Here is a 20,876-nt window from a genome sequence, read left to right as displayed (position 1 = left end):
CAAAAAAAGTGGTGTGTACCAGGCTTTAAGGAATATACCAAAGGAGCTGATATAATTCAAATTGAATTAGAGCACCCAAAAGGTTGCAAAGTGGCACTGATATGCACATGCAGGTGCCTTCAGGTGTGTAACATCACTGCAGACTTCTTGTTGAGAACTCTGGATCCCCCAAAGTTCTTCACTCCACAGGTCAACAGCCTGAACCTGGCACACCTCACATCCTGTACGTCATTATTAGCCCACCTCTATCATTGATGGCCACATTAGCTAATGGTGAACACAGGAGGTGGAACGGGAGGGTCAAGCCATTTAGCCAGAGGGTGGGTTAAAATTTGAATATAAGAAAATCACAAGATCTGGGGATCCATAGAAGCTCAACAGAAAAACTACAGTGATGTGCAGGGCCATGGGCCTTGGAGATGCCACTTTACTGAGATTATCAATGCACAATAGAAATGTCAGCTATGACAATATGTTTAGCTGTAAAAAATGTTAATGCGTTGTTTAAAAAAAATCCTAGTTCTATTTACAATTGTAATTATACCTGCACATGGGAACTGCCTATTATCTAGTACATACTGTATGTTTCCTTGTACAGGCATACCCCACTTTAAGTACACTCACTTTAAGTACTCTCACGAGTACAGACACTGCACTTCTCCAGGGTTTTCACATTGGCGTCTAAGGGAAATCTTGGTCAGCTTGGCATGGCACTGCTCCTGAACCATAAGTGACAGGGACGCCAAACTTAGGGAGCACCAAGAAGGGGCCCAGGACTATAACATATCCAATTTTTTTGGTAGGCCAGCTTTCCTAGGTAATCTACCATGTCATAGTCCTGGGTCCCCTTAATGTGATTCCCAAGTTTGGTGTCCTTGTCCCTTATGGTTTGGGAGCAGTGCCATGTCAAGCTGACCAAGATTTCCCATACAGTTAGTGTATTTACATGCTTTGAGAAGTGAAAAAAGGTATTGCTTCACTTTAAGTACAATTTCATTTTACATACATGCTCTGGTCCCATTGTGTACTTAAAAGTGGGGTATGCCTGTATTTTGCTAGATAGTGCTGCACAATGATTGTGATTTATTACGCTTAGCACAAGTCTATGGGGTTGATTTATTACAAGCAAATAGGCTGTTTTGCAAGGGAACTTTCCTTTAGCTTAGTGAATAAGGTGACGCTCTGCTGACTTCCATTATCCAATAATGTGCAAGCAAAAATATTATGCTTTTGTTTCTCTTACACATTGATTAGGAGTTCTTTGCAAAGTTAAAATTCCCCACAAAGTGAACAGCATATTTGAGAATCATCTCAGTGTCTCAAATGAATACTTTATATGTGGCTTACTCTTTATTTAAATTTGTCTTAGCAGTTTTATCTTAGCACTTCCTAAATATTAGACACAAAGAATACTAGCAAAGACATGTATGAAATATTATCAAATACAACAAGCATGTAAAATAATGTGCACACCTGCACAGTAATGCAATGTATGGCAATGCACCATACACACGTTATTACATTTTCAAGGAAGAGCAAATACATTGCAAGGAAACGCATGATGATATACCACTTTGCATTGTAGTGTATCTTGTTACCAAAATGGTGCTTATCCATTTGTTTTTCCATTCTGATGTATTGACCGCCCATTTAAATGAGCAGGCTGCCAAATGCAATGCACGTTAACATTCGGCATACCGTGCTTTAATGCAACACATCAGAACAGAATGTTGTAACTAGGCCCTTATTCACATGAAATATAAGCACACTGTGTATACAGTTAGTGATTATTGCTTTTTCTTTTTGTTCAGTGATCCAATACCTGCCTCTGTGCCTCAGTCAGATGTATATCGGCTCCTTCATGATGACACAGAACATGAAAGCAGGCCCAAGCAATCAGGCTCCTTCAGGGTGCTGCAAGACATGGTTGATGATGATACTGGTTAGTATGTGTATTTTATCCATTATGGTCACTACATTCATTGGTCTTGGAAGTTATAGATACATGCCTTGCCTTTTATTAGGAATACAGATACCACACATTGCACACCTAAACTAAATTTTCATTGCCAGGTATGAAATATTCAGAAATAAAGAGCATCACTAATCAAGATATTTACTTTTGTTTTAGACCGTCCTTCAGGGATAAAAAGCGTTAAAGCTCCGGTCACAAAGCCCAACGTAGGAGGTGCAGCTGTGCAGAAAGTTCCGCTGTGTGACAGATGTGGAAATGGGATAGTGTAAGTACAGGGAAAGCTCACAGCTATTTATATTCTGCTTGGTTTCTGACATGTGTTGATGTCTTTAAGGTGACCCTTGCTTTTTCATGTTCAGTTCCATCTAAATGTTCTTGTGTACAGAGCCTGTTGAAAGCTCTTTTTTTGCTTTTTCTCTCATGTCACAGCTCTATCGTAATTCCTAGATAGCTGCTGTGAAACTGTAAAAATTTACTTTACTTTCAAAAGTTTAACATGTAGAGCTGCAGAATGGGCCTGAGTGCTGCAAATCTGCCCATATGTCAGGGCTTGACAAATCCCAGGCACCAGGGTGGCATGGTGACAAAAAGTTGCACCCCCTGTGCAGCACGCGCCCCCCCACGCTATGTATCCTAGGCAGGCTACACTTGCCCATCTGTGGGCCCGGGAGCCGCGTAGTGGGTGCCGCCGGGTAGAGGGGAGGAAGGAGTGTGGACACACGTCCGCTCTCCTCCCTTTCTTGTAGCTGATCTGGAAGTGACGTGTATGACGTCACTTCTGGGTCCCGGTTGACAGTTTCCCCAGCCAGGCAAAGAATGTAATGTAGTGCGATTTGCATTGCATTACATTCAGTAGACCACAGGGGAGACATGCAGGGTCTTTTAGAGAACCTGTCACCAAAAAAATCATCACCTTATTTTATTGTAAAAAATTAAAGTTACACCAAAGCACATAAAATTCCCCCCTCCCCAAAAAAATTGAGGGCCCCCCACTCCCACATATACACACGTAAACATCGGGGCACCTACGTGCGAAAACGTTGATTGCGATACACATGTTACATATCGCTGCATATGCTGAAATAATTCTAACACCAGACCTCCTTTGTAATGCTAAATTGATGACCTATGCTAAATTTTTGTAATGCTAAATTGATGGCTTTAAAAGTGTTGCCTATGGAAAATATAGGGTACTGAAGTTTGCCGCCATTTCACAGGCGCACGCAAATTTAAGGTTTGACATGTTGGGTCTCTAATTACTCGGTGCAACTTCAGCTTTTATACTTTTATATTTAACCTTTGCAGTACCATTGTGTGACATATAAAGTATGAACTACTACTATTTGATCTCTAGGGTGTCTGCTTTCAGAAAATATATCATATTTTGGGGGTTTTATGTAATTTTCAAGCCTAAAATGTTTGTTTAAACATATGTGCAAAAAACATTACAAAAAAGCTAGTTTCCAAAGTTTGAAGGTAATGATATAAGAAGGAGTGGCATCTGTCCCTAAATATATAGTGAAAGTCCACGAAGGGACAAGGGGGGAATTGGGTCTATGCAATACCAAATAAATAAAATATAATCGAAAATGGAAAAGTAAATATTGAAAATTGATATTCTAAAAAAAAAAATGTATTAGTACAAAACTCAGTAAAATACATCAATAAAGATCAGTTGAGTAGGGTAAAAAACCATGAAAGCATATAAAAGGACATTAATGTATATATATATACACATTAATATATACGTCCCTCAAGGCTCCGAGCCTTGAGGGACGAAAATACTTCTTATGAACCGAGAAGGAGGGCCCTGTCTATGACGAGGTTCCTTGCCCATAGTAGCCTGCAGAAGAAAAGTACTCTTTCCCCCTATGAGACCTTTAATGATGTTATCCAGGGTAGCCCCAAACAGGCGATCCCCTTGAAAGGGGAGATCAGTCAAGGCCTTTTTAGAAGTCTGGTTCACAGACCAGCATTTAAGCCAAAAGACACGCCGAAGGACCACTACCAAAACATACAGCCGAGCCACTAGGGGAGCCGCATCCAAAGAGGCAACACAAATAAACTACAGCCCCTGGACCAGCTGGTCTGCCAGCTGCGCAAAGGCAGGGGTGAGCTGTTCTCCCTCCAGGTTACGGTGTAAAAGCTTAGTCCACACAGTCAGAGTGCGACACCAGGGCAATAGTGAATACATTCCTCAGTGCTGAACCAGCCGGAGTGTACATATTGCGGGCCACAGCCTCTACCTTCCTGTCAGCCGGATCCTTAAAGGTTGGGGACTCTTCAGCCGGAATCATGGTTGCCTTCTTCAATCTGGAAACCGGTCCACCACCAGTGGAACAGTCCAATTCTTAATAAGGGACTCCTCATAGGGGTAACGCCTAGGAAATCACTTAGGGACCCCACGGGGGGCGCTTTGGTTGTCCCCACTCTGTCAAAATAGGCGGGGAAAGGAAACACCTTTGCCACTCTGAATGGCTTGTGAGTGCCAAAGGGAACCTGCACCTCCGTCGCAGCTTCAGCTGCGTACTCCATCTTTAAGGTCTCACACACAGATAAAATCAGTGCTTCCACCACCGCCTTTTCGTGCGCAGTTGCAGATGTGGAGGAATCTTCCTCACTATCTGAGTGTAAAAAGTGTAAAACACTGCAAAGGGACAACCCCCACCGCGCTGGTAGCACCACCAGGTCGCTAGGCATAAGTACCAAGCGATCCTCAGCATAGAGAGAGAACCCCACCAGATTCCTCACCCAGCAGAAACAGGCACCTGCAGCTACCAGGATAATCTGCACTCCATGTGCGGCGATCAGGAAGTGAAAGGATCCATGAGTCAGCACCAGGGGATGAGGGTCTCCCACCGCCGAAATCGCCACCCACAGGGCTCCACTGTCATGGCCGTCACTATTTTATTGGCAAACCACCGCAAAATGGCCGCCAGACTACACAAAAATGGCCGCCGTGCATAGACACACACAGGCTACAGCAAAATTGTATACCAGCATGGCACCATGAGGCTCCAGCATAGGTGGAGAAGGGGGTTAGGATGAGGGACAGATGAAAAGGCAGTTGCCTGATGGGAAGGAAGGGAACCCGGGGGTCTGAATGTCCCAAGGAGGGGCTCACATCCACCCGAAAACCCTCCAGGGGGAGAGTGGGGACAGCCACTTTCCATACCAGGAACCAAGCCGGGCACCGCTCCAGACAGAACCCCTCGCCATCAAAATGGAAAATGGGGGGCTGTCGGCCAGGAGGAACGCTGCAACTCGGGCCGAGACCTAGTCGTATGCGACCTTGTGAGGTGTTTAACTTGCAGGCCAGCCCCTGTCTGGTGAGGCTATGTCACGCCCGACCTAATCGCAGAGCTGAGGTCTGCACGCACTCGCTGGCCAGACTGGGGTGACCACTGGATCTAGATTATGTATTTCTCGCAGGAAAAAAAAAATTGCCAGGACCAGAGATGCCAGCAAGGAACTAGATCCTTACTCCTTACTAGGCAAAAAAACCTACAGAAGCGAGAGGGAGTATACCCCCTGGGACAACCTACAGGTGTGGCCAGATTCTTTTTCTGCCTAGTGTCCTACTCCGGTAGGGGGCAGTAGAACCTAAAGGTTATGAAGATCAGGAGCTGCGTCCGCCAATGAACGAAAAGAGAAAAAGGTATTTAGGGATTTTAAATACACAGCACGTGTAACAAGGGGTGAGCATTACCAAGATGTAGATGATATGTGTTACATTCACATATGTCTGGGGTACGCATGTGCACTGCAGGCCCACTCTCGCTGTGACTATACACAGCGGGTGCTGATATGTGGGTACTGCAGACTCAATGTCACAGCACCTGCCAATCATTAAGCAGAGAGCCAGAATGGCAATCTGCCTATTTAAGCAAGGCGGATCGCCATTCTGTCAGTAGGTAAAGCATTGATCCTGTGTTCTTGCAAAGCCGGGACAAGGATCCATGTCTTCCCCCTAATAAAAGCACCTCTCACACTGTACATAAGCAGGGAGGGACAGTGCATATTTTTTAGCACAGATCACTGTATTAGTGTCATTGGTGCCAAAAAAGTGTCAAAACCAATCAATATACGCTTATTGGAATTTTTTTTACCAAAAATATTTGGCAGAATACATATTGGCCTAAATTGATGAAGAAATTAGTTCCCAAATTGAATGCGCCTTAACAGGGAAAGGAAGAACCTGACCCTTGATTGAATAGGCTTAAACTACTGTCTGTCTGATCCATCTGGAAATGTTCGCAGCAGACGCGGCCAACCCTTTTCGAGGTCCGTCTGTAAGGACAAATAGAGAGTCTGATTTCCTAAAATAATCCGTAGCCGCCAGGTACACTCTAATGGCCCGAACCACATCCAGGGAATGCAAGGCTATTTCCTTAGGATGTTTAGGCTTAGGACAAAGTAAAGGCAACAGAATGTCTTCATTCATTTGGAAATCAGACACCTTAGGGAGGAACGACTGAAAAGGGCGTAGCACCACTTTATCTCTATGAACCACCAGATAAGGTGAACGACAGCTCCGACACCCTGCCCGCAGAAGTAATAGCCACCAAAAAGGCTACCTTCTGGGACAGCGTAATCTCCCGAATATTTTTAAAATGAGGTTTCTGGAGAACCGACCGCACCAAATTTAGTTCCCACAGAGGCAACGGAGACCGTACCGGGGGAGACAAATGGCAAACCCCTTGAATAAAAGTGCAAACCAAGGAATGCGTAGCCAAAGGACGTTGAAAAAAGACCGCCAAGGCTGAAACCAAGCCATTGATGGTACCCAAGGCTAGATCCGGAAAGAAGCAAAGACGTCCCCCCACCCCAGATACGGGTGAGGGTGCCCCTTCAGGCAGGAGAGGGCTTGTCTGCAGGTCTAGAAGAGCCAGCATTCAGCTTACCAGAAAAGGTCCTCTTGGAACCACCAGAAGAGGTCCTGAAAGACTTAGATTCCTTGTCTTGAGAACCTGAGGAACGGAAGGGCCGCTTAGTCGAGAAAAAGGGCCCATATCTGTGACGGAAGTCCTTGGTAGCCTGTAGAAGAAGAGTACTCTTTCCCCTTGTAAGACCCTTAATGATGTCATCCAGGGAAGAGCCGAAAAGACGAACCCCTGCAAAGGGAAGTTTGGTCCGCAGACCAGCATTTCAGCCATATCATGCGTTGTAGGGTCACCGCTGTCACAGACACCCTAGAGACTAAGGGAGCCGCATCCAGAGAGGCATCGCAGATAAACTGCAGCCTCTGGACCAACTGGTCTGCCAGCTCCGCAAAAGCAGGAGGAAGCTGTTCCCCCTTCAGGTCCTGGCGCAAAACCAAGGCAATGGTAAATACCAGCCTAAGGATCGACCAGGCCATAGAAAACATGTGGTGGGTCAAAGCCTCGGCTCTCCTGTAGACCAGCAGATCCTGCACACCAAGCGGCGATTAGTGAAAAAAAAGAAAGTACTAGAGTCAGCCACCAGAGGCCAAGGAGGTCTCCCACCGCCGAAACACTGCCCACAGGGCTCCAAGAACAAGGCCACCTCTGTTTCTAATGAGAAACTACAAGAAAATGGCTGCTGGGCTACGGCAACATGACCGCCGATCCTCATAGCCAGCCATCCACAACAAAATGGCGGCTCCCCGCAGCGCACACGTGGTCCCAGGGGCCCTAGGAGAACCCCAGAAAGCGATCATCAGGGTAGGGGGCCCTGGCAGGAGCCTCCACCAGGATGACCCTCCCCAGATCGACAATCGGCTGCTGGCGGCAGGACCTCCCCCATTCCCCCATCGGCCGCTCAGTCCCTGAAAATTCACAGACATGACAAGGTATGAGCCCCATGGAGGAGGGGGGGGGAGGGGGAGCTTGGTATGGGCAGATGGGGGGGTGGTCCCTAGGGACCCCAACATGTGGGGGGAAATGCTGGTGGGAAGGAGGGGAACCTGGGGGTCTAAAGGTCCCAGGGAGGGGCCCACGTCCTCCCCAAAAGACCACCAGGGGAGAAGGGGGACACTACTCATCATATCATTGGAACCGGATGGGCACTGTTCCGAACAGACCACCTCCCCACCGGCATGGGGGTGCTGTCGGCCAGGAGTCACGCTGCGACTAGATTTCTAACTCGCAGGCCAGCCCCCGCTATGTTGCGGCCGATCTAGCAAGGAGCTGAGGTCTGCGCACGCTCGCTGGCCAGAGTGGGGGGGACCCGCTCGATCTAGGATATCCAGTCCGTCGCCCAGTCCGGCAGTTGATTGTAGTTCTCACAGGAACATAAAATAATAAAAGGAAAAAATTCAATTTAAAAAGGAGAAAAATGCTAGGACCAGAGATCCCAGCAAGGAACTAGGTCCTTACTCCTGATTAGGCAGAAAAAAAAACGGAATACCTATAGCAGAAAGTGGGAATATACCCCCTGGGACTGCCCCATAGGCATGGTAAAGCTTTTTCCTGCCTAGTGTCCTACTGCTGTAGGGAGCAGCATAACCCAATGGTCAAGAAAATATGGAGCTGTGTTCCGTCAATGAACGAAAGAGAAATAAAAACCGCAGAGGTGATCAAATAACAGCAAAAGAAAGCTCTATCTGTGGGAAAAAAGGACTTACATTTTTTTTGGTACAGCATCTCAGGACCGTGCAATTGTTAAAATAACACAGTACCATATCACAAAAATAGCCTGGTCATGAAGGCGGGTAAATCTTCCAGAGGTCAAGTGGTTAATACTTTTTTATAGTGTGGCCTTCCACTTTTGGATTCCTCACTTAGGTGAGGATGATATAGGGATCCTCCCTGCTGCCTCCTGGTATGCCCATGTCACATATCCCCGGAGGCAGAATTTGAGTGAGAGGAAACATGCCGCTGGTTTCTGCCAGGTCCCAATTACCTGCAAGAGACTAGCGACGTGTCTGTACAACTGTTGTAAATTTCAAGATGGCGGCTCAAAAGCGGAGCAGCACAAGGAGAACTTCAACTGCAAGGAAGCATTGCTTAAGTCCATGGACTAGTAAGTATGCTATTTTTTTAAAATGCCATTCAGGGACAATTATTAGATAGAGAGAACTTAAAGGGGATGTAAAGTCAGAAGGTTTTTTTATCTTAATGCATTTTATGCATTTGGATAAAAAGCCTTACCTGAGCCCCCTCTCTATCCAGCGATGTCCACGAATGCCTCAGCTGCCCCGGACTCTCTAATTGGCTGAGACACAGCAGCGGCGCCATTGGCACCCTCTGCTGTCAATCAAACTCAGTTTGCCAATCAGGAGAGAGGGGGTGGACCCGAGTGGAAGCTCCATATCTGAATGGATACACGGAGCTGCAGCTCCGCTTGGGTGCTCCCATAGCAAGCTGCTGGACTGTGGGAGCACTCAACAGGATAGAGGGGCCAGGAGCTCCAGCCAGGGACCCGAGAAGAGGAGGATCTGGGCTGCCCTGTGCAAAACAATTACACAGTGCAGGTAAGTATAATATGTTTGTTCTTTTAATAGAATAAAAACAAGACTTTACAATCACTTTAGTCTAAGTGGAGTAAGTCCCGTTTTAAAAATGGCAAAGTAGACAAACTTGTTTAATGGACTCTTTTTCTTCTTTTATTTCCTAACACAGAGGCACTGTGGTGAAGGCCCGAGACAAGTTCCGTCACCCTGACTGCTTTGTATGTGCAGACTGCAACCTAAACTTGAAACAGAAAGGATATTTCTTTGTGGAGGGCCAGCTGTACTGTGAAGCCCATGCAAGAGCACGGATGAGACCCCCAGAAGGATATGACGCAGTTACTCTCTACCCAAAGGCTTAAAATTGCAGTTAGATTAACACACAAGGTTTAAGTGTAAGCCCTTCATATTTTAGGATTGAACATGGAATTTATTAGTAAATGTGCTTTCAGATGATATAAAAATGGAAGTTCACCAGTAATGCAAAAAGAGAAATCCCTGGGGAGGAGATCGTTTAACTAGTGGTATTAAAATAAATCCACAAACAAAACCAGACAAATTAGGGATCTGACTTAGACGAAGTAAAACGGTTTCCAAACAGCTGTTTCTATTTAGCTGCTGCAACTTTGCAAATGCAAAGTTTCCAAAAATTATCTCAGCCATAGGGTATAGCCTATTATATAGTTTTGCATTGGTAAAAAAAATCCACCGCACTGTTACCAGCTTTAGAAATTAGAATTAAATAGCTGCATTTGCACAAAGCACGTACCACATTAAATATAATTTAGCTTTTTTTTATTTTTAGGAATCTAATCCACAATATATGAAATTTAAATTAAGATACATAGTTTACCTAACTAATAGGAGTTTAAACTACATTGTGAAAGATAAAATGCAGCTTTCTGGACAGGATAACTTGCTATCTTAAATTGGTGAAAAAAATTCAATAGTGCAAAAACAAGTGCTGTAATAATAAGGCCCCTATCACACGGGGCGGATCCGCTCGGCAGACTTCGTTAGCTCAGCGGGGATCGCTCCGTTGATGTCCTCCGGCCATCTGTTCATGGCACAGGGCTCTGAAGGAATGGCAAGGGTGGCTGTTCCTTCAGAGCGCATGCGCCGATGACGTCATCAGCTGCATGCACTGTAAATATCTCCTAAACGGTACATGTTTAGGAGATATTTATAGCACCTATAGGTAAGCCTTAATATAGGCTTACCTATAGGTTAAAGTCTTTAAGTGGGTTTACAAGCACTTTAAGATGGCACTAGAAAACCATAATACTATACAACTTCAATTAAATACATAAAGAACTTCAGCAAATGCAGAAAGTGACAATGCCGTAGGCTTGTCAATGACAAAGTCACTTTTAGATTCGACTGCTTTATAATAAACACTGCTTTACTATGTCTGGTATCATTTCTGTAACAAACACATTTAGTGATAGTTGGAAATATATAAATGCAGTAGATTTGTATAGTACTTTGGTAGTCCTTCAAAGTTTACTAAAATGTTCTGCACTATGTCATTTCTGCATGACTCAGGCACATACTTCGGTGCCCTAAGACTGCAATTCCTGCTTTAGAAATTGTATGTTCTTTTTATTTTTTTACGTTTGTGATTTCAGATCAGTGTGTCTATTATTTTGTTATATTATGCAAAATAAAAGTTTTTCAAAAGCGCTCTGTCTAAATTGTATGAGAATTTTCAGAAGGAATTGGGAGAAAAGAAACAAACTCACATAAATGACACACTTGTTTAACCCCTTCCCTGCCAGTGTCATTATTACAGTAACAGTGCATATTTTTAGCACTGATTACTGTAGCAATGTCACTGGTCCCCCCAAAAGTTTCAGAAACGTCAGTTAGGGGTCCGATCTGTCCGCTGCAATGTCGCAGTCCCACTAAAAATCGCAGATCGATGCCATTACTAGTAAAAGAAAAAAAAATTAAATAAATCTTTCCCGTAGTTAGTGGACGCGATAACTTTTGCGCAAACCTATCAAAATATGCTTATTGCAATTTTTTTTACCAAAAATATGTAGCAGAAAACAAATTGGCCTAATTTTTTTTTTTTTGGGGGGGAATGTTATATAGCAGAATGTGAAAAATATTGTTTTTTTTTTTTCAGAATTGTCCCTATTTTTTTGTTTATAGCGCAAAAAATAAAAATCGCACCGGTGATCAAATACCACCAAAAGAAAGCTCTATTTGTGGGGAAAAAAAGGACATCAATTGTATTTGGGTACAGCGTTGCATTACCACGCAATTGTCCATTAAATTATCGCAGTGCCAAATCGCCAAATATGGCCTGGTCATTAAGGGGGAAAATCTTCCGGTCCAGAAGTGGTTAATATACGCTTTTTGGGATTTTTTTTTCAAAAAATATGTAGCAGAATACAAATTGTCCTAAATTGATAAAAAAAAATTGGATTTTTAAAATTTATTGGGTGGTATTAGATCACCTGTGCGATTTTAAATTTTTGCGCTATAAACAAAAAAACAGCAACAATTTTGAAAAAAAGCACACTATTTTTCACATTCTGCTATAGGACATTTCCCCAAAATAAAATTTAAAAATCTAATTTTTTTAACATTTTAGGCATATTTATTTTCTGTCTGCTACATATTTTTTGGTATAAAAAAAATTGCAATAAGCGTATTTTGATTGGTTTGTACAAAAGTTATCATGTCTACTAACTACAGGAAAGATTTATGTCCCTTGTATTGTTTTTCTTTTTTTTTTTTTACTAGTAATGGCGGTGATCTGCGATTTTTTGCGGGACTGCGACATTGCGGCAGACAGATCGGACCCCTAACTGACATTTTTTACACTTTTGGGGGTACCAGTGACATTACTACAGTAATTGGAGCTAAAAATATGCACTGTTACTGTATTAATGCTATTGACAGGGAAGGGGTTAACCCTGTGGATGCTCAAGGGGTTAAATGTTAGCCTAGGGGAGGGATTCTAAATGGGGGGGCGTGGCTTCTGAAATGACCATAGAGACATGTGATCCCATATAGCAGGATCACAAGATCTGTATGATCATCCCCGGGAGAAGGACAGTCGGCTGTGTTTACAACAGCCGACCGTCCTCTCTCAGCTGGGAACGATCGTGGGTGTCAAGCGGCAATCGGAGCCGCCTGACACAGGCATCTGCTTCCCCGCTGATGAGCTGGGGCTGGAGCGCGCCGACAGCGGCACGCGTTCACCCCCTAGACTCCCAAGAGCGAGCGCCGTACATCTATAGCGATTTGCCTAGGAGCGGCTGCCTGCCACTGTATATCTGCGACGGGTGATCGTAAAATGGTTAAGCTGATCTCTACCTTTAGGCTCCAGTCACACTTGTACGACTTCAAAGTTGCGCCGACTTTGGAGTGCAGCTTTGGTGCAACTTTGGATGTGACTTTGGCTTTGACCAGTGATAATGGACAACTGTTGCACACAAGTTGCATTGTATAACATTCAGGTACGACTTTTATGCAACTTCTGAGGGTTAACATTGAAGTCTATGGCCCTCAAGTTGCATGAAAGTCAGACCAAAGTAGTTCATGAACTACTTTGAAGTTGCTGCCACTTTAAGTCGCACATATTTGAATGGGTATCATTGGAAAACATGGGGTACGACCTGTCATGAAACTTTGATGTCCAAAGTTGCACGACAAGTTGCACAAGTGTGAATGGAACCTTACTGTCACTTTAACTAATTCATCTGGGGCAGGCTGGCCCTGACAAACTATTTTCTACACCAACAGGCCTGACTCAGCTCTGATTCAGGAGTGGGAAGGGAAGTTCACATTCCGCTGCTAGAAAACAGCGCTGTATACTGTGTGCAGCTGAGGCCACATGCCGTGTATACAGCGTGCCCAGTAGGCACACCTGTTACTGTAGAAAATAGTTCATTTTGAACAAAATTACCTAGTCAAAGTGACCGTAAAGCTAGAGATCAGCTTTGAATACTTTATTCATATCAATAACAAACTACAAAAAAATTGTCAATTGAATCAGTATTGAGTAAAATCAGAGGAGCAAATGGCAAGGTACAGACAATCTTCCCCAAAAAAGACCACAGACACCCCCAAAACATATATAAAAATCCCTTCAGAATCTAGCAACCAGTTTACTGATTATACCAAAAACAATAACCTCTCAGGTTCAATAAAGAATACTGCTGGTAGGACCAGGTTCAAATTATTTTCAGAAAAAAATGGACAATATAAATAAGCATAACATTACTAGCATATCTATATAACAATGTATATGTATTGCTAAGTATGTATTTATAAGTATTAAAAGATAAGTTTGCCTTTAAAAAAAAAAAATCATTGCACATCTTTTTGCAGGTACAAAATGCACATTTATAATTTTTTTATCAGGATCCTGTAAAGCATTGCATCCGTAATCGGTAGATCGCGGGTGCAGTCTCAGGCTCCTGCAGACTGTCAGTGTAGCTGTCTGCTTGTATATCATACAGGGAGGCTTACTGAATGACAGGAAGATTCAATGAACTTCCAAGAACGTTCATCAGCGCCCTAATAGTTCACTGAGAACTACAAGCCGTCATATATACATGTGTAACCAGGGTACATAAATCCACCCACCAGAGAGTGGTGGGTATATAAGACAGAGTATAGGACGATGTAAAGGATATGAGAATAGAGGTGCGGAGATTTCTCCACATTTACATCTCTTCTGCTGCTTCATTGTTCTTTGATAAAAGTAACATTGCCCAGTAATCATGAATGGCTTACCATTATTCCTTGTATAACCACCTTAACCACTTAAGCCCTGGAGGATTTGGCTGCTCAAAGACCAGGCCCTATTTTGCGATTCGGCACTGCGTGACTTTAACGGACAATTGCACGGTCGTGCGATGCTTTACCCAAATTAAATTGACGTCCTTTTTTCCCACAAACAGAGCTTTCTTTTGGTGGTATCTGATCACCTGTGCGATTTTTACTTTTTGCGCTATAAACAAAAGAAGAGGGACAATTTTGAAAAAACAACAATATTTTTCAAATTTTTTTTTATATGAAATTCTCAAAAAGAATGTAAAAATCAAAATTTAACATTTTAGGCCAATTTGTTTTCTGCTACATTAACCACTTAAGCCCCGGAGGATTTGGCTGCTAAACGACCAGGGGGTATTTTGCGATTCGGCACTGCGTGACTTTAACGGACAATTGCGCATTCGTGCGACGCTGTAGCTAAATGAATTTGACGTCCTTTTTTTCCCACAAACAGAGCTTTCTTTTGGTGGTATTTGATCACCTGTGCGATTTTTTGATCATGCGCTATAAACAAAAAAAGAGCGCCAATTTTGCAAAAATAACAATATTTTTCACATTTTTTTATATGAAATTCCCCAAAAAAAATGTAAAAATCAAAATTTTTTAACATTTTAGGCCAATTTGTTTTATGCTACCTATGTTTGGTAAAAAAAAAAAAAAAAAAAAAAAAAATCGCAAAAAGCGTATTTTTATTGGTTTGCGCAAAAGTTATCGCGTTTACTAACAAAGGGAAAGATTTTTGTCATTTTTGTTGGGTTTTTTTTAACGCGTAATGGCGGCGATCTGCGACATTGCGGCGGACAGATCGGACCCTTGACTGACATTTTTGACACTTTTGGGGTTACCAGTGACATTTCTACAGTAATCAGTGCTATACATATGCACTGTTACTGTAAAAATACACTGGTAGTGAAGGGGTTAACTTTATTTGAGAGGGAGGGGCTGTGTGTGTCCCTAGGGGCGTGATTCTTACTGTGATTGGCTGTCTGTTGAGCTGTAGGGACACTGATCAACAGTTCTACATTGTACTGTGCGATCTGGTGCAGGCAAATGCATTGAGTTTGTGACCTGCATTTGGGGAGGGTGTTAACTTTGCACTGACACCCGCTGCAGATCACAAAGGCAGTGCGATTAAGGGATCAAAGCACCAGAAATGTGACCTCATATTTAGTATACCATTGTCAAGGTCAAGAGCACAGGAATAGCTGGACTTTTCTGCAATTCATCATTCTGAAGGCATCCTAATAAGCTAAATGGTTTTACAGTGCAGGCCAATCATTACAACATGGTCAGGACTGCAGTGAAAAAAGTTTCCTGGAAAACCTTCTGCTAGGATTCAATTTCTAACACATGTTGAGGAGAAGAAGATTTAGTGGACCTTAACCACTTAAGCCCCGGAAGATTTTACCCCCTTCCTGACCAGGGGGTTTTTTGCGATTTTTTACTGCTGTACCTAAACGAATTTCGCGTCCTTTTTTTTCCCCACAAACAGAGCTTTCTTTTGGTGGTATTTGATCACCTGTGCAATTTTTTGATCATGCGCTATAAACAAAAAAAGAGCGTAATTTTTGCAAAAATAACAATATTTTTTACTTTTTTTTATATGAAATCCCCCCCAAAAAAATGTAAAAATCAAAATTTTTTAACATTTTCGGCCAAATTGCTTTATGCTACATATGTTTGGTAAAAAAAAAAAAAAAAAAAAAAAAAAAAAAAATCGCAAAAAGCGTATTTTGATTGGTTTGCGCAAAAGTTATTGCGTTTACTAACAAAGGGAAAGATTTTTGTCATTTTTTGTGTTTTTTTTTAACGAGTAATGGCGGCGATCTGCGATTTTTTTTGCGGTACTGCGACATTGCGGCGGACAGATCGGACCCTTGACTGACATTTTTGACACTTTTGGGGGTACCAGTGACATTACTGCAGTAATCAGTGCTATATATATATGCACTGTTACTGCAAAAATGACACTGGCAGGGAAGGGGTTAACTGTATTGGACAGGGAGGGGTTAAGTGTGTCCTAGGGGCGTGTTTCTAACTGTAGTGGGACATGGCTATTGGTGTAAAAACAAAGATCAACGGTTCTACATAGTAGAACCGTCTGATCTTCATTTTTACACAGGGGAGAATGACAGGCGGCTGTGTTTACATAAGCCGCTCTGCCTTTCTCCCGCTGTACCGACGATCGGCGAGTGACCGGCGGACATCGGGTCCGCCGGTCACACGCCCGCACTCCTCCCTGAATGAGCCTCAGCGGGCGCGCGCCTCAGCGGGCGCGCGCTCGCCCGCTATTGGCTCCAATCCCAGTGACAGGCGAGCGACGTAGATCTACGTCACTCTGCCTGGCTGGGGCTGACTGCCGCAGTAAATATACTGTGCGCAGTCGGCAACCGGTTAAAGATATGACTAAATGATATCCTTATTCTCCTAAAAATAATCCATAAACAACCACTACTTAAAGGAGTTGTAAAGTCAGAAGGTTTTTTATCTTAAGGCATTCTATGCCTTAAAATAAAAAAAATCTTCAATCTTCTGTGTGCAGCAGCCCCCCTCAGCCTCCCTGATGCTTACCTGAGCCCCCTCTCAATCCAGCAATGTCCACGACTGTCTGAGCTGTCCGGGACTCCCCTCCTCATTGGCTAAGACACAGCAGCGGCGCATTGCCTCCCACTGCTGTCAAAGTTAGCTAGCCAATCAGGAGAGAAAGAAGGCGGGGCCAAACCGCAGCTCTGTGTCAGAATGGATACACGGAGCTGTGATTTGGCTCGTGTCCCCATAGCAAGCTGCTTGCTATAATCTCAAAGAACCAATCAACCATGCTTGATTAATCGATCCTTGACAAATGCGCTTTATATTCAATACAGCTTACCTAATTAATTACAATCAATTCAATCATAAAATAATAAAGTGTATTCAGTGCAAAAAGTGCCAATATCTTACAAAAAGTGCCAATATGAACATTTGAAGTAAATGCAATTATGCATAATAATATATTACCACTAGATGGTGCTTGCTTGTTACTTTTAGAAACATTTGGGATGGATGTATTATCTTTGTGTGGCCACTGGAGGGAGCTCTATCGGTTTAGAACAGGGGTGTCAAACTCAATTTCATTGCGGGGCCGCATCAGCATTATGGTTGACCTCAAGGGGGCCGGTTATAGCTGTAGGATTAGATGTCCAGAGCACCCCACGCCCCCTTACATGTGATGTCAAGAACCCCCCACCATCAGAAGTCAAGAGTCACCCACCTTTCCTTACATCACAATGCATCCCCTTACCTTGTGCTGCTGCCAGGAAGAAGATGCAGGTGGATCTGGGAACAAGTGCAGGGTCTGGAGGAGAACCAGAGGAGGGCTGGAGTCAGCTTCCAGAGTCTGCTGAATGCTGAGACCAGGGGAGGCAAAGACAAGGTGGTGTTGTGTCTGCACAGAGAGGTGCAGGACCTGTAGGAGGAGTTCTCCTCTCTGCTGCAGACTGCTGAGAAGGGGGGGGGGGCAAAGACGAGCCTTTCTGCAGCTGCACAGAGGAGTGCAGTATCTGGCAAAGGAGTTCTGTCCTCTCTGCTGCCAACTACAGAGACAAGGTGGGGGCAGAGACAAGGACTGTGCTTCAGCTGCAGGAGAGGTGTGAGGGCCACATGAAATGGCATGGGGAGCCACATTTGGCCCACGGGCCTTCTGTTTGACACCTGTGGTTTAGAACTTTAGATGACCATCTCCCCATTAATTTATTCATTTTATATATATAATTTTGTATATTAAAGGATAATCAATCTAATAGTTTTTTTTTAATATTTTAGACAATTGGTATCCCCCTCCTAAGTGCTTTGCTGCCAAAGGAATAGACGGTATTACTTTTGGGATCATTGGAGGGAATTTTTATTTTGTTTTTGGAGGAATTGATTTCCCATTCATAAAATAATAATTCATTCAATTTGTTTAATATGGCTATTAGTCTAGACTTTAAAGATAGGGGTTTGGTGTGCGGGGGGTCTGGATCCCTATTGGATGGTTTCCAGACAAGAATTGACATGGATTGGATATCCTTTCTTGGCGGCTTTTATAAAATGAGGAATTGACATGTCCAATCACATGACCGCTGATGCTGTCAGACGTCTCTGACGAAACACGTAGGGTTACAGGGTACACGTCATTTCCGCCGGTTGGAACGCAGGTGGAACGCAATCAACATCCCTGCTGTTCATTCAGAGCTCTACTTACTTGCAATATTGTAAGTCATTTTAACACTTGTAGTTTTAAATAAATGTAATCTATTACACAATGGAAGCCTTTTTTTGTCCTGTCCCCCTTGATGTGGTTCATCGTTGTGGGCCTGGTGGAGAGCATTTGCCCAGTTTGAGGGTCTCCCTCACCCAACCTATGCGAGATCTATACTTACCTCTAGTGAGTAGGCAATTCATATACTGGTGGTGGACAAAAGCACAACATCACAGCACATCCTGTGAAGGATTTTGAGGAGCGATACAAAAAAATATTGCATGTTTGAATCACGTTGGTGATTAAGGACATTACAGCACTTTATGCATAATTGCATTTACTTTAAATGGTCACATTTATATTATTGACACTTTTTGTAAGACATTGGCACGTTTTGCTCTGAATGCACTTTATTATATGAATTGATTGTAATTAATTAATTAGATAAGTTGTATTGAATATGAAGCGCGTTTGTCAGGGATCGATTAATCTAGCATGTTTGATCGGCTCTTTGAAATTATATCTGTTTTGACCATTTGGCCTTATAACCAAAAGCTCCATTTCTAAATATATATATATTTTTTGGCACATTTTATGAGTCAATTAATGTAGGGTGTGCAGGTAGTGGATATATATTTAATAGATTTCAATTTTATATTCAAGCTGCCTGCTGTGGGGGCACTCAAAGGGAGGAAGGGGCCAGGAGAACTAAAGAGAGGGACCCGAGAAGAGGAGGATACAGGCTGCTCTGTGCAAACCAACTGCACAGAGGAGGTAAGTATGACATGTTTGTTATTTTTATAAAAAAAAAAACAAGAGTTTACAAACACTTTAAGGGCCCTGGAATCAATTTTTTATTTCTCCTTTTCCCCCTCATTTATGTATGTTTTTTAGCAAGCAGTGCACGCTAGTTGCTGTCATAGCACAAACCTATGCACACCACACATCTCATAGTTCCTAGCTTATAGTCCATCTCTGGAGCGAGCAAGACAGGGGGTCGATTCACTAAGAGTTAACAGCAAATAAAATGCAGTAAAATACCGCATGTGGTAAATCAGTTGTGAAAGTATAATTCACTAAGAATTTTGCGTTAATTAACGAAAGCGGTATTTTTTCAATTATTCGGTAATTTTTTTACCGTATTTTTTCATATGGTAAATTATTGCACGTGTCAGTGTGGGGAAATTCAATTCAATTCCGGGTGTTGCTACCACCACCTACTCTTCAAGATACCGAAGGTCCGCTCAATGACAATTCGAGTCCTGGAGTGGGCTGCGTTGTAATAACGCGACTGCGCTGGAGAGGTGCAATAGGTGACAGGTGTAAATAAAATAGCCAGGGCAAGCATGGGTATCCGTGAATCACCTAAATGTAAAAAAAGTTTTATGTTTCATTTAATTTTGCCAAAACACATATATAGAATAGGAGGGAAAAAAATAATGATGGGTGATTTGGAAAGAGAGGCACATTACTGAAGAGTCACAGGTAAGAGTGTTGCAGAAGTGAGACATGAAGATCTTACAGGCAGGTAAACAGTAAACATACATGCAAGAAAACATATATGAGGCTTTTGAACTACTTTCCAAGTAGCCAGCCATGATGGAATGATCCCTTTTCAAAATTCTCAAAGAGCTGAGACTGGCGAAGGATATGGGCATCATGGACTGACCCTGGAGAATCCAGTCGCCACATCCCGGATTAACATCTGGCTGTCACACACCACCTGGATATTCATTGAATGGTAGCCCTTACGATCCCTACTAATATGCTCCTTGCTGCTGGGTGGAAAGAGAGGGACATGGGTGCAATCTATAGCACCCATTACATTGGGGAGGGATGCCATGCTGTAGAAACCACCTTTGATCCGATCCCACTTCTGGCTAGACGATGGTATGTACTGTATATGTAGGTTGGTGCCATGGCATGGAATCCTTGCAGCACTCATCCAAAGACACGGGAAAAAGACATCTGAGACATGCCGACACTATCCCAAGCCACCATTTGATATAATGCCTTTCCGAGAAAATTTAGCACAGCCAGCAACTTCCTCATGCCGGGGATCGCATGACTCCTCTGATTGGTGGTCTCTTGAACCAGACGCAGCCTCACGTAGAGCATCAGGATCAGCTCCTTTGTAAGCCAGAACTTCCTTAGAGCTTAACGCTCTGTAAGTTGTCCAGCAGGGTCCTCTCCGCAAGATGTTGCAGAGCCATCACGACAATTCTCCTCCTCCTCAGACGCCTTCTGAGCATCTTAAATTGCAAAAGATTGCACTCAAAAAGCTCAATAGCTGTTATGCTGCGAAGCACTCTCTCTCTCTCTCTCGCTCTCAACTCCCTCTCACTCCAATAGGAATTACAGCACTGGTTACCAACACTGCGCCTTTTTTTAGTTCCTGTTCCATTTGTGAATTGGACTTAGCTTACCGCACGATTTTTTGTGATATTTACCAACAAATTCTTTTTTCATTGTTTACC

General features: G+C 43.3%; 1 protein-coding gene across 2 annotated transcripts in view; it reads left to right on the top strand.

The window, feature by feature from the left end:
* PDLIM3 (PDZ and LIM domain 3) overlaps positions 1 to 9,946 on the top strand; it is a 67,847-nt gene extending 57,901 nt beyond the window's left edge. For both annotated transcript variants that reach the window (XM_082264243.1, XM_082264242.1), the window contains 3 exons: positions 1,812 to 1,942; positions 2,132 to 2,240; positions 9,559 to 9,946. In XM_082264243.1, coding sequence (XP_082120369.1) covers positions 1,812 to 1,942; positions 2,132 to 2,240; positions 9,559 to 9,748 — 430 coding nt within the window. In that variant the 3' untranslated portion in view covers positions 9,749 to 9,946. The remainder of the gene's footprint in view (positions 1 to 1,811; positions 1,943 to 2,131; positions 2,241 to 9,558) is intronic.
* Positions 9,947 to 20,876: the final 10,930 nt, after the last annotated feature.

The sequence above is a fragment of the Pelophylax lessonae genome (assembly GCF_965119305.1).
Source record: "Pelophylax lessonae genome assembly, chromosome: 1".
Classification (NCBI taxonomy): domain Eukaryota; kingdom Metazoa; phylum Chordata; class Amphibia; order Anura; family Ranidae; genus Pelophylax; species Pelophylax lessonae.
This window is presented reverse-complemented; position numbering and strand designations above follow the sequence as displayed.